General features: G+C 35.2%; 1 protein-coding gene across 1 annotated transcript; it reads right to left on the reverse strand.

Annotated features, from left to right (window-relative positions):
* Nucleotides 1-1,125: 1,125 nt before the first annotated feature.
* Nucleotides 1,126-9,342, reverse strand: LOC138319694 (plasminogen-like). The gene is made up of 4 exons (XM_069262839.1): nucleotides 9,243-9,342; nucleotides 6,569-6,748; nucleotides 2,749-3,159; nucleotides 1,126-2,148 (listed from the first exon to the last, which is right to left on the reverse strand). Exons 1-4 carry the CDS (start codon nucleotides 9,340-9,342, stop codon nucleotides 1,916-1,918), a joined length of 924 nt encoding a protein of 307 aa, XP_069118940.1. The 3' UTR covers nucleotides 1,126-1,915.
* Nucleotides 9,343-12,468: the final 3,126 nt, after the last annotated feature.

Genomic DNA, 12,468 nt, shown 5'->3' on the forward strand with positions numbered 1-12,468 from the left:
TACCGGTCCTGTATTGACTTCAGTAACAGTAAACTCTGTCAGTAAAACAGGCTCTTATCCAATTCCTAGGATTGACTCCTGTATTGACAACGTTGGCAAAGCCAAATATGTAAGCAAGTTTGACCTGTTGAAAGGATATTGGCAGGTGCCATTAACAGAAAGAGCTAAAGAAGTGTCGGCATTAATAACCTCACAAGGTTTGTACCAATACAAAGTTATGCCGTTTGGTATGAAGAATGTCCCGGCAACATTTCAACGTCTTCTTAACAACGTAATACCAGACCTGGAAGGCTGCGATGGATACATTGATGACGTCATCAACTACCACGACACGTGGGAAGGCTTTCTTCGAGAGACTCACGAACATGAAATTGACTGTAACCCTACTAAAATGTGAGTTTTGTCATGTAACTGTTGAATTTTTAGACCATGTTGTAGGACAGGGGCAGGTAAAATCTGTTCAGGCCAAAGTAGAAGCAATTATAGATTTTCCAACTCCTGGAAGCAAAAGAGAGCTGATGCGATTTCTTGGTATGGCTTGATACTACAGAAATTTTTGTCAAAATGTCTCTATTATAGCAGCTCCACTTACTGCTTTGTTAAAGTAAAATGTCAAATTTGTCTGGTCAGACGAATGTAAGTCTGCCTTTGAGAAAATGAAAGCCATACTATCAAACTCACTAGTTCTGACTGCTCCAGATTTTTATAAACAGTTGAAACCGTTTGTTGACGCCAGCGATGTAGGTGTTGGTGCTGTTTTGATGCAAGAAGGTTCTGAACAAATTGACCATCCAATTTGTTATTTCTCGAAAAAGTTTGACAAACACCAGAGAAATTATTCCACCAGTGAGAAAGAATGTTTAGCGTTGATTTTGGCTTTGAACCAATTGGATGTGTATCTCTGCACTACAGTTGTGCCTGTGGGAAAATGAAAAACAAAAATCAAAGAATTCCCAGGTGGAGTATGACTTTGCAAGAGTACAGTCTTGACATCAAATATATTAAAGGGAAGGAGAATATTCTTGCTGATGCTTGATCAAGGATTTAAATGTTACTTGATGTTCAAGAAAGTTTCGCTTTCAAGAAAACTTTCTTTTCTTTAAGGAGGGGTGTGTTTTGATGACACTAAATACTTGTAGTTATCAAATAAGGGAGATAACTCCTATAGCTATATAATCAATACATCCTATAAAGTTCATATCATTGATTTAGGTTATAGAACTTTCAAGAATATTTTATGTATAAACATACATGTTTGTAAACATGTTGATTATAAGTAGGGATCTAGAGTGATCTATTCCCAGAAAGTTATGTGTGTTTATTTGTTGAAAGTTTTTGGTTGGATATTTCTTGAAGCAGAAGGTTCTCCAATATTCTTGAATTATGGTTTAGTTATATATACTCCAGCTGTCCAAGGCTAGTCAGAACTGTAACAAATAACAAATAATTACATATCAAAACTTGTCAATGATTTTATATGTTAAGGGAACAGCATCCTCGATACTCTAGGGGTTCCGATCATATACGATCTCTACACTCCTGGACTATCTCACAGTAAAATTGAAAGCAGCTCAGGGGACAAATCTGAACCAAATACAGGCCTACAAAAATTTCTTTGAAGACTACAGACAGAGTGACGCCCTACTTCAAAGCCACATATTTAACCACAGTGTACCGTTATACGGCTCTTTTGATGTGCATCAAAGGACTAAATTGCCTGTTATGTTCTGTTGCTTCCAGTTTTACTATGAGATAGTCCAGGTGGTTTAGATGTCGAGTATGAGGGAACAGATGAATACATATTTAATATTCTTCAGCTATTCCTATACTCCTCGGCAGATAGTTCTAATTACACTGTCAAAGTTTAAAAGCAACCATTAAATCATAGTCTCCATCGATACCTAATTCAGGAACTCTACGGACATTCCGGTACTGTACAATACTCCCAGGCAACGTCTGGACTTGTCGTATAACACCATGGTCTATTCTTGTCCCCAATCTGACACCAGTTCTCAAGGTCACTGCGTCCTGCAAATTCCCAATGTGAGTGTGGGTAGTCAGTGTCCCATCTCTGACAGAGGAAGCCCGTCTGTGTACAGGAGACTCTTCCCTCATAGGTCAGAGCGGTGCCATTGTAGCAGTCCTTTACTGTAAATATAAACAAGTCGAGTTGTAATTATCATTTCATCCACAGTAAACTTCGTCTGATGTGAAACACCTGGCGTAATGACAGCAAAACCTGTTTTTATTATTGTTTTGCTGACGATGTATTAGGATTTTGATAATCACAAATTTCAATGTCATTAAAATTTAAGCACAATACGTCAGTTTCATAACTGTGATATTCTTGTAAGCACTGCCCTCTTAACATTGTCATTGCGATCAACTGCCGATAAAAAGATATAAGGAATTTAATTTTCTTGGGAGTGACGGCCACATCTGTTCCTATTGCTAGTAGCTCCATGATATAACTTTCGAAAAGAAATCAACATGGACAACCCGTGGAATTTATATCTATTCCTACCTATTCCACCTGGAACGCTAAGAGGACAAACAACGCCTTCACTTCCTTCAAAACGGTTAGATTATAACAGAGGACATTTACAAACCATATAAAGGAAAAACTGTTTTCTTATCTCATATAAACGCGAAAGTTAATTTTTAACTTGCATTGTCATCATCAAGGATTTGACGGTTTGTTTCGCTAATAATAATATCAATTGATATGCGAGTTTAAAATGTCATTACCTGAACATGAAACGTTAACTGGTGTCCACCTGAGGTCTCCATCACAACGTGCCACAGGACAATGAATAGTTGGATCAACTGTTGTCAAGGACGCACACTGGTACCATGCCAACCCGTACGAGCCTCGATATGGCCACACGGTGTTGATGCTGATTCCTTCCATGGTGGGCGGATCTCCACAATCCAGGTCCTCCACCGGACAAAAGTCCCATCTTACTGCTGGGTCAGTGGTGTAACACCAGGGGCGATATTCGCTTTTAAGCTGACACCTGTTTCCAAGGTCGCTCCTCCCACGGAAGTAATTAGGAATGTGTGGTTCGTCCGAGTCCCATCTCTGACAGGTGGCACCATTAACTGTACAGGTAACCCCGCCTTCATACTCATTCTGACTACTGTTGAACACGTCTTTCACTTTAATATAGAGAAACATGAAAAACGATTTTTTTTGTAATATTTTTATGCTTATGTGATCAACTATATAAAATAACCTTATATTTATATTGATGATTGCACAATATCGTAGTTTTCTATTAAAGAAAAACATTTACAAAATTGGTGCGAAAACCTTGTGAGTATTATTAATAGGAACGAAGCATCCTGTTGAACATCAATAATATCAGACTTGGAGCACAAAACAGCCAAAGTTTTCGTTTACAAAATATGAAAAAGTCCGAGGCAATGTAGCAAAACTGAGCGTTCATATCAACTTTTATCTATGGAGAACACGGTAGCTTTTACATCAACAAAGATGGCGAAATGTCATCGATATTGGAAGATATGTATACCAAGAATTCCTATAACAATTGTGAAAGCTTATTATTGTAAAATAAATTTCACAGTTTCGTGGGCGATACTGATATTATGGATTTTTTTGTACAAATCTATCTAGTGGAAAACATGTTAAACGTTATTTGCACTGCATAATGATTATATTCTGACAAATATACACCGGTTACACCGTCGATATCTTATGCAGCAACATTTCTAGCCCAAGTGTCATTAATTTTATAAACTCAAAAATTTAAAATTCCTAAAAAACCATTATATACCGAAAAACATTCTTAGCATTGTTTTTGAATGTTTGAAAGTTCCTATTGAGTGTAGGAATAATCAATGAAACTTGGTCCAGACAACACCTACTAGTGTTTAATATCTTATTTGTTGTATACTGATTCTTTCATTGTTTCTATCGGCGATTGGATTAGCCAAAAAACAAGTTCATCAATGTGTATTCATCATCAAATGTTATACTGTCTTTACGATTTACGTCTGTACGGACTGCCGGTTCATTCCCACTCAGCCAACATGTTATTTTTGCTATAAAAACTTTACCTGAGTTTACCTGTGTAAAAGTTGGCTATAGTCTATATCAATTATGTCGATTAATTCCAGGTGTAAAGGTAAGAAGGGAAGCAGAATTTAGCTGTATAAAATTAAAATACAATTCTTATGATGTTATAAATTTAAAAAAAATGATGTGTGAATTTGGCTGTACCAAATGTAAACCTTATGATATGTAAGTAATTTTGTTAAAATAAAATGATTTTTTTAATCTATGTCTCAAAATAAGGATGCAGGTTAATGTGCATTGCATGATGATAGATTTTTTTCATAATTATAAAGAGTTTGTTTCTGTGTTATTTAATTAATCAGTAATTTACATTTTTTTACAATATTTTAATTACTTAAGATATATAAGTAATATGTTTTGTTTAAAATAAAATGATTTGTTTTAATCTATGTCTCAAAATAAGGATGCAGGTTAATGTGCATTGCATAATGATAGATTTTTTTCATAATTATAAAGAGTTTCTTTTCTGTGTTATTTAATTAATCGGTAATTTACATTGGTTTCGGATACATTGCATATGATCACATTTACAATTAGAACGAATATACGTACCAGGCCTGCTACGGGTACAAATTGTGGAAAATTAACTATCTGTAAGTTTTGTGTAAAATAATAGATCTTTACATGTAAAATGTGACGTTATAAGAATAAAAGTAGAGTACTAATTACTTACTGTGACCTTATTGTACATGTGTAGCACAGGTAAATACAGGTAAGTCATTTTCTAAAACAGACTATAACTTACCTGTAATTAGCCCCTATTGTTCTCTATTGTTCCTCCGCCTAATGTTAAAATAGGATATGTTGGCTGAGTGGGAAGACACCGGACTGCCACCCATTGACTGGTGTTGTAAAGTGTCTATTACAAATTACATTAAGGTGGTCTATATGAAGTTCACACGATTAATGTATTGTTTTTATCATAGAATTTCAATGAATTGAGGCAAACATTTACAGCTAGACACACAAGAAAAAAAAAAACTTAGAACTTAAATTACACGGTAGATTTACACACATCACATACAGACTACTTAATTGACAAGAGATCTTGTCCCTATGACGGCAAGGACAAGTCATTCCTTTTCTAGCATAAAAGAATAAGGCATCCTCAACATCCTTGTAGGTGAAAATAAAGGTGTTAAAAAGTCTCCATGATTTTTTTAATAAATAGCAATTTATCTTCTCTTGAAACGCTACCATTATGAGACATACTCATCATAGAAACCACTGGAATGAAGAACTACTGCAAACACAATTTGATTTGTAACATAGCTTTTAAGATTGATATTAAGTGATCTTCGAAACTAATAGACAGCTTGAATGTCCCGAAGTGTTTCATCAGAATAGATATTTCTTTATTGGAATATAATTTACGTTACTACAGCCTTGCTGGTTCATGGATCAAAAGTAAAAGTACCTGAAAAACAGCGATGGGAAAATATTTTTCGATATCGTAGAACAGTTTTGTTTAGTTAAATAGCAGCATCAAAAAATGTTGGCACTGTAATACTACTACGCGTCCTGGAGAATTACACCACATCTTACTTTTGTTTCATTATTCAACTATTCTCTAATACTGGTAAGAACAAACATGAACGATACAACAGAGAGACAACAATGGAAATGTATATACAAACAAATTTATTGAATTTCAGTTACAATGTTGAGAGAAAAATACGGGAAATTTATGCGATTAAAACACCCCACCAGCATTGTCTTATAAGGCAACACCAAATAAATCAGTTGTTCGTCGGGAAGCTAAACAAAAGAGGTGTGAACTCTCCCTGGTCAACATCCCAGCAGCCCTAATTAGAAGTCTGCTTAGCTTGGTGGTGTCGCATTCACCTGTGTCTGTGTATTACAGCTGAATTCGATCGGCCGATTAGGAAACAATCATCTGGGCTTTTAAAGGGATTTTGTGCATTATAGATTGTGATCATTAATTAAAAAACAAACGCTGCTTACAACTCTAAATGATTTACTCCCTTGTGTAATAGGCCTAAATATCCGATGGTAGTCACAAACTGGTATACAATTTCAGGACTTCGCTAATAATTATCATTTGTTTTAATGGGAAGGGGATTGTTTTCCCAGATGTAGGTGTATATATTAGACAAAATATTTATAAAATGATTAAATTATTAGTAGTAAATAAATCAAATTTCAAAGATATTTTACAACTGCCATTTTCTGACAAGATCAAAAAGGACTCGATGTATATGATCATTTTGATTGAAATTTGATGTGAATAAGAAGAGCACAGTTGAATTATTATTTAAATTTTGATTTTTTTATACGATATTGCTTTATATCTTTATTGTTATTGTTTTTTCCCATCATCTTTGCAAATTCCTACATCATTAGGCACATAATAACGTTGTCTGATATTGACTTAATATCCCGCAAAATTATCTATTGTTTAAATAGTTATTGACAAAATGTTCAGAAATATTACACTTTCGATATTACCTGAACAAGACGCCGGAGTTGGGAAACCTAGTTGTGGATCGTTACAGGTGATGATTGGACAGCTGTCGAACGGTTCCTCATTTCTGATGGTGTCACAAACATATCTACCTCTGGATATATTGCCAAAGTAAGGATGGTCCAATTTGAAGCCTGGTGGTACTGACACTGACTTGCAGTCGCCTACAAATATTTTGATCAAGGGAGTATAATATATTTGATAAACACTACAATCTTAGTATGATAAAAACTTAAAGACTCGTAGTCTACATTTGGATACCTGGGTTGGTTAAATTATACCTACGAATGTTTTTTCATTAAACAGCGCATTTCTTATTGTCGTTTTTTTCGTTGTTTGTGTTTTGATATTTTCAATGGATAGTTAAAAAACAAAAAAACAAGTATTTATTTCAAAACATTCTTATCGTTTCGTCTTCACCAAGATATGGATTGTTTGTATATTACAATTTGTTTCTTAATCGATGTTAAGAGTTACTAAAGGTGGCGATTAACTCCACCTCGTCAGCTCTATAGGTAAATATATTTTTTTTTAAAGTATAAGAATATAAACAACTTATATATTGATATCGTTTTGAAAGACAGCATCAGATTAGGACAATTTTTCCAGTTGATATATTTACATTGATAAGTTCCATCGGATGTTTTTTTCCGTGATGATTTGAATAAAGCTAATATAGAAAAATTGTCAATAGTGAAATATTTTTACAAGATAATTGTTTTTATAATTTACTCGTTTAATGTCAGTTGTTTGGGTTATCATTAGCAAAACATGTTTTAAACCAATATCTTCGTCTCGTCTTCCTGAAATATTATCAAACAGCTGCTGTAAAAGTACAATTATTAGAGTAGGTTATTGAGACTAATTCAAAGTGCCGTCGTCCTTTGATAAAGCCTTAAATACGACATCAAAGTTTCCAAAGAATCTCAGTATCATCCACACATGTCACACATTTCATCGATCATTTATATTTTGCTTTCAAATATATGTGCATTTATATGCCTTTTGGGTAACACAATATCAAATTTTCAACGTTTATTTCATAATAATTGGAATTAGTTTAGAGCGTATAAACCTTACCTCAAAAACTTATCTATTTTAGACGTTATTGATATAACAAAATATCATAGGTAAAGATGTACAAATGACTGTCATCAATAAAAATTAATGTTAGGAATAAACAAGCACCGCAGTTACTCCTAGACATGTTTTCTACTCTCGTCTGCTGGTGGTAAATGTGTGGTAGGTGCAAGTGAACAAGTTTTATCAGTGGCGTAGGAAGATGAAACGTAATGAGGGGGCAAAGGTCCTCAATATTTTGTAAACACCCCTGCATTTCAACTCACGATCATATATACTTTATATACATTTTTCAGAAAATTAGTGAATACGCAAATCGGCACAATTGGCGTGGGAGCGCCGAAGGCGTCAGGATTTTGTGTTTGGGGGTCCGAGGGTCTCCTCCGGGAAAATATTACGATTAAGAGTGACTGAGATGACTTTTACGATGTATTTTGATGTTATTGCGAACGCCGAAGGCGCGAGATTTTGTTTTTTTAGTTAGGTCCGTGGGTCTCTCCCGGGAAAAATGTTACGATTTAAAATGGTTGAGATGAGTTTACGATGTATTTTGATGATTCTTAGCATGATAATTTTTCAATTTAAAGTTATGCGCTTTTAGAAATGATAATTGTAATTGTGGTCATATCATTATGCAACCCAGCTCGATCTGAACATACCGATTTCACACCATGGACACATTGTTGGGTAACTCAAAATAATAATTAATTAATTGTCTTGCAACATATAAACAAATTAATCTTTTAAGAGAATTTTTTTAAATAGCTAGTTCATGTGTATAAAAAAATTTTTTATTAAAGGTTTGAACATTACGTGCTTGAACGTTTTAGGAAATGCGTCGCGCATCGCAGCGGAATATTTTCTAAAGTGAAATACGAAAAATGTTCAGGAGGATCCTTTTTTCTTTCAAATGTGCATTTTTAGAACATTTCAGTCGGCGAAAATGACAAATTCGCCACCCCCCCCCCCCCGTCTGTGTGTCATTCCTAGCCGCCGTTGCCATACCGTAGGGTCATGTTTTTTGTATAATTTCTTTAAGTCGTTGAACATATTAGTGTTTTTTCGGCATAACAAAATCCAGCATCTGAAATCTGAACCATTGAGAGTTGGTGCACCTCCAGGCCTTCTGTAAACCAGGAGTTTAGGTTGGATGGCTCGCTTGATTTCCTAATAGGCTTTTTACATGTGTCGGGGCTTTAGTTTTGATCTTCAAATATTATAATGACAGAATGCTTTCACGTACTGAACTTCACTTATTTTCTCTTTAATTGCTGCTTGTACTCTTTGAATAAACTTCAGCTGTTCTTTACATGGCGGGCTAACCGGCAAATTGTATTTGTGTGTTTGGCTTTGTACGTAGTTTAGAGGAGACTCGTATTCTGAGAGAAACTGTTCTTAAGTTTAACTTACAACTTACATTGAACACTACCTGCTATTTTATGTGGTCTTAGTTTAAAAATAAATTACCTGTTAATTGAAAGTAATCCTCATCACCTTTGCAAATATGATGCTCATCAGGATCTTCAATGAACACAGTACACTGCCCGGTTTGATTGTTGTACCTGACAGTATTCCTACCTTCTTTAGCACAGACAGCTACACAGTCTATAAGTGATTCGGCAATCCACTCTGACGTCACAATCAAGGGATATAAACAAATCTTTCTTTCATAATACATCTCGGAACACGCCACATAAGCTGGATAAAGAATTAGATGGATAGAAGACCAAAGGTAGAATGTTTCCATTGTCAAGAAACCCTTTAATGTCACTGTTTTAGCCTTTACATGTAAAGCAATGTTGATTGGTTCTGTAGCAAACAATTTAAACAGTATCTGTCTAATGGAATTGGCAGTGATTGTGTGGTACTTATATCCGCCGGATAAAACTGCATTATTCATGATAATTACTGTTGAGTTACAATAAACATTAAATCTATAGTGCCTCTGTCGTTATTTAAATACAGTTCTTGTAATTTTTGTCTTTACCCTATTGGATAGTTAAATGGAGAATCAACGTTATCTACAATAATATTGATCGGGGTTCTCTTAAGATGAAACCATATACGTTTTTAGGTCGAAAGATAAATGGTCATTATTGTGATGGAAATAAGAAAATAAATCTATCAGCAAAATAGTTTTTAATCAAATATTCATTACAGGAAATAGGAAACGTGATTATTATTATTTAACCACCAAAAGTCTCTGAGCAAATAAATTGGCCAAGAGTTTTTAATTATCGATGGTTGACTTGATCTTTTCATAACTCTTAGCATTGAGATGGGTTGTCTATCCTGTCTCAGCAGTTCTAGTCCTGTAGAGCTGTTCACATTAGACTTTGAAAATGTAAAACAACAATAGGATTTATTCTATAAAGTGTCATGAATCACATTTACAGTGTATGTAAGATACACGATCATAAAATAACAAGAATATTTTTAAAATAAGTATCTATATATTATGTATAGGCTTTAACTGTTTCAACAAAAACTTATATAAAAATATTGAAAAAGATCAAAAACTAAACACTGATTATTAAATGTGCTATAATTACAACACAGACAACGATATAAGATAACAGGTACAATCAAGTGCATTTCATGAGCTATAGTATATCTAACTATACACCTGGTCATAAGTCAGGAAACACAGTTTTTATTTGGCAACAAATTAATGAAAGTATTTTTCGTTTCGAACAAATAGACACCCGATATGTATCCTTAAATTTTATGGATCAAAGACTATCCAGTAACACGTTCTCTACGATTACACGCTCTGATTAGTTTGGGCTGGCTGCGTACAGGTGCGTTTCACGTGTTTTGACGATGTTTGTTACACCCGTTGCTGGTGTTTTGATGATGACTCGTCGGAAAATAACGAATGCTGAAAGATGGAAAGCAACACGCATGGTACAAGTTGGTATCTTGTACAGGCAAGTAGCTAAGTGTTTCAACGTGTTGACTACCGGCCTCGGTCTGGTAGATCTCCGGGACTTCGCACAGGGACGATAGACTCCCGGGAAGGCAGGCAAGACGGGACCATTTGATACAGTGAACCAACTTAGAGGATACCGGCAAGTCAATGTTCACGAAAGTTTTGCGAACCGTCAACAGACGTTTAAACAACCAACATCTACGCTCCCGAAGACCGATAAAGCGCTCTGTATTGACTAGGAGACAACTGCGATTACAGTCGGCATGTGACCACCAAGCATGGAACATAAGGTCTTGGCGAAGGATCTATTGAAGTGACGAAAGCCGTGTTTTACTGTGTCCCACCGACCGAAGGGTTCGTATTTCGAGACCGAGAAATAGTGCTTATGACCAGAATAACATTCTGGGCACAACAGCATACGATGGTGGCGGTGTTACGGTTTTTGGATGGTTTTCTCTGAACTGTAAATTACACTTACATGTCCCCGATGGCACTTTGAATGCACAAAGATACCGTGATCATATCCTGCAGCTCTTAATTGTTCCTCATTTTGATGCCCATGCGTTGGCAGATCGTGCCATCCCGATGGACGATAATGTCAGACCGCCTAGTACAGGAGTATCTCCAGACAGAGCTCATAGAGACTATCCCATGACCTGCAGTGTCACCAGACATAAACTTCATTGAACATGTGTGGGATTTTCTGTAACAAAAAGTAAATTTTCGGGTTCCAAGATTTAGAAATATTTCAGAATTACGAGCTGCGTGGATTCAGGAATGTCAGCGATTCCCTCAAAATCAACTTCGACGTCTTGTCGATGGCATGAGACGAAGGGTCCAGGAATTGTACCGGAAGCTTGGAGGCTACACCACATATAGACAATTGTATTGTCATTATTTTTTCCTTTGGCGAAGTTACGACATTACGTGGGGTGTTCTTATGAAAAAAAACACCAATGGATTTAATTGGGATCGAATTCCTCCATTTGTTTATAAACACAGTCGGTCGAGAAAACCCTTGACTTGTTACTTTCAAACTGGCGTAGGGGAACAACGCGTTTTTAAAAAATGCATTTCATTTAGTTTGAAGTATTAAAACTATTAAAGGCAATTTTACACATACAATTAACAAGTAATGCATATTTTTTACGGTAATGAAATGGTATATTTAGTTCAAGAAAATGTGTTTAAATTTTTGAAGCTAAGCGGGATCCGCCATATTGCACCATAATAAAATTTACTGACACCCTACAACGTGTTAGAGGGTCACGACCTGACGGCTTTCCGCCAATCATTTGGGGACATTTCTGTCAGTTGTGCGATAAATTTAAATTGGAGAGTAGGGTTTATAGAGTATTGGCGATATGTAACATACAAATGTAGATAAAAATAAGTCTCAATCACAATCGATGACCGATCTACAGGCCATTACTATACAAGATCATTTCACCGAAACCTGGCACAGTTATGATGATACAAAACACGCACATTAAGTTTAATGTTTTGTTTTATCTATATCCGCTGTTACTGACATTGATAGGTGTCGATGTCGGTACTATTGGTATATATCATTTTACTGATCCAATTATTTATGATATGACACACATCACAGCGATTGTTTATTGAAATAATTTATACAATGTAGATGACTCTACCGATCTATAGAAACATGAACCATTCACAAACAACACTGTACTAATGATAATAGTAGACAACTATTTGAAATATAAATTAGTTAGTACCATACCCAGTATATGTGTCGGATTTTTTTTTAACAAAGTGAATGCAGGCGATACGTGTCATACAATATGAAACAATATATTCAGAACATTAATTTTTGTAATATGTATTGCTAACACGGTATTCTTTTGA

Source organism: Argopecten irradians, chromosome 3 (assembly GCF_041381155.1).
Source record: "Argopecten irradians isolate NY chromosome 3, Ai_NY, whole genome shotgun sequence".
In the NCBI taxonomy this organism is placed as follows: Eukaryota; Metazoa; Mollusca; class Bivalvia; order Pectinida; family Pectinidae; genus Argopecten; species Argopecten irradians.

What these genes read in the sequence shown, in the direction of transcription:
- LOC138319694 (XM_069262839.1), bottom strand. Translation starts at nt 9,342, where the DNA reads ATGTATTATGAAAGAAAGATTTGTTTATATCCCTTGATTGTGACGTCA. An exon ending in AACTCCGGCGTCTTGTTCAG is followed by an intron (nt 3,160 to 6,568) that starts GTAATATCGAAA and finishes TCTATATTAAAG; the next exon opens with TGAAAGACGTGTTCAACAGT. An exon ending in AGTTAACGTTTCATGTTCAG is followed by an intron (nt 2,149 to 2,748) that starts GTAATGACATTT and finishes TTATATTTACAG; the next exon opens with TAAAGGACTGCTACAATGGC.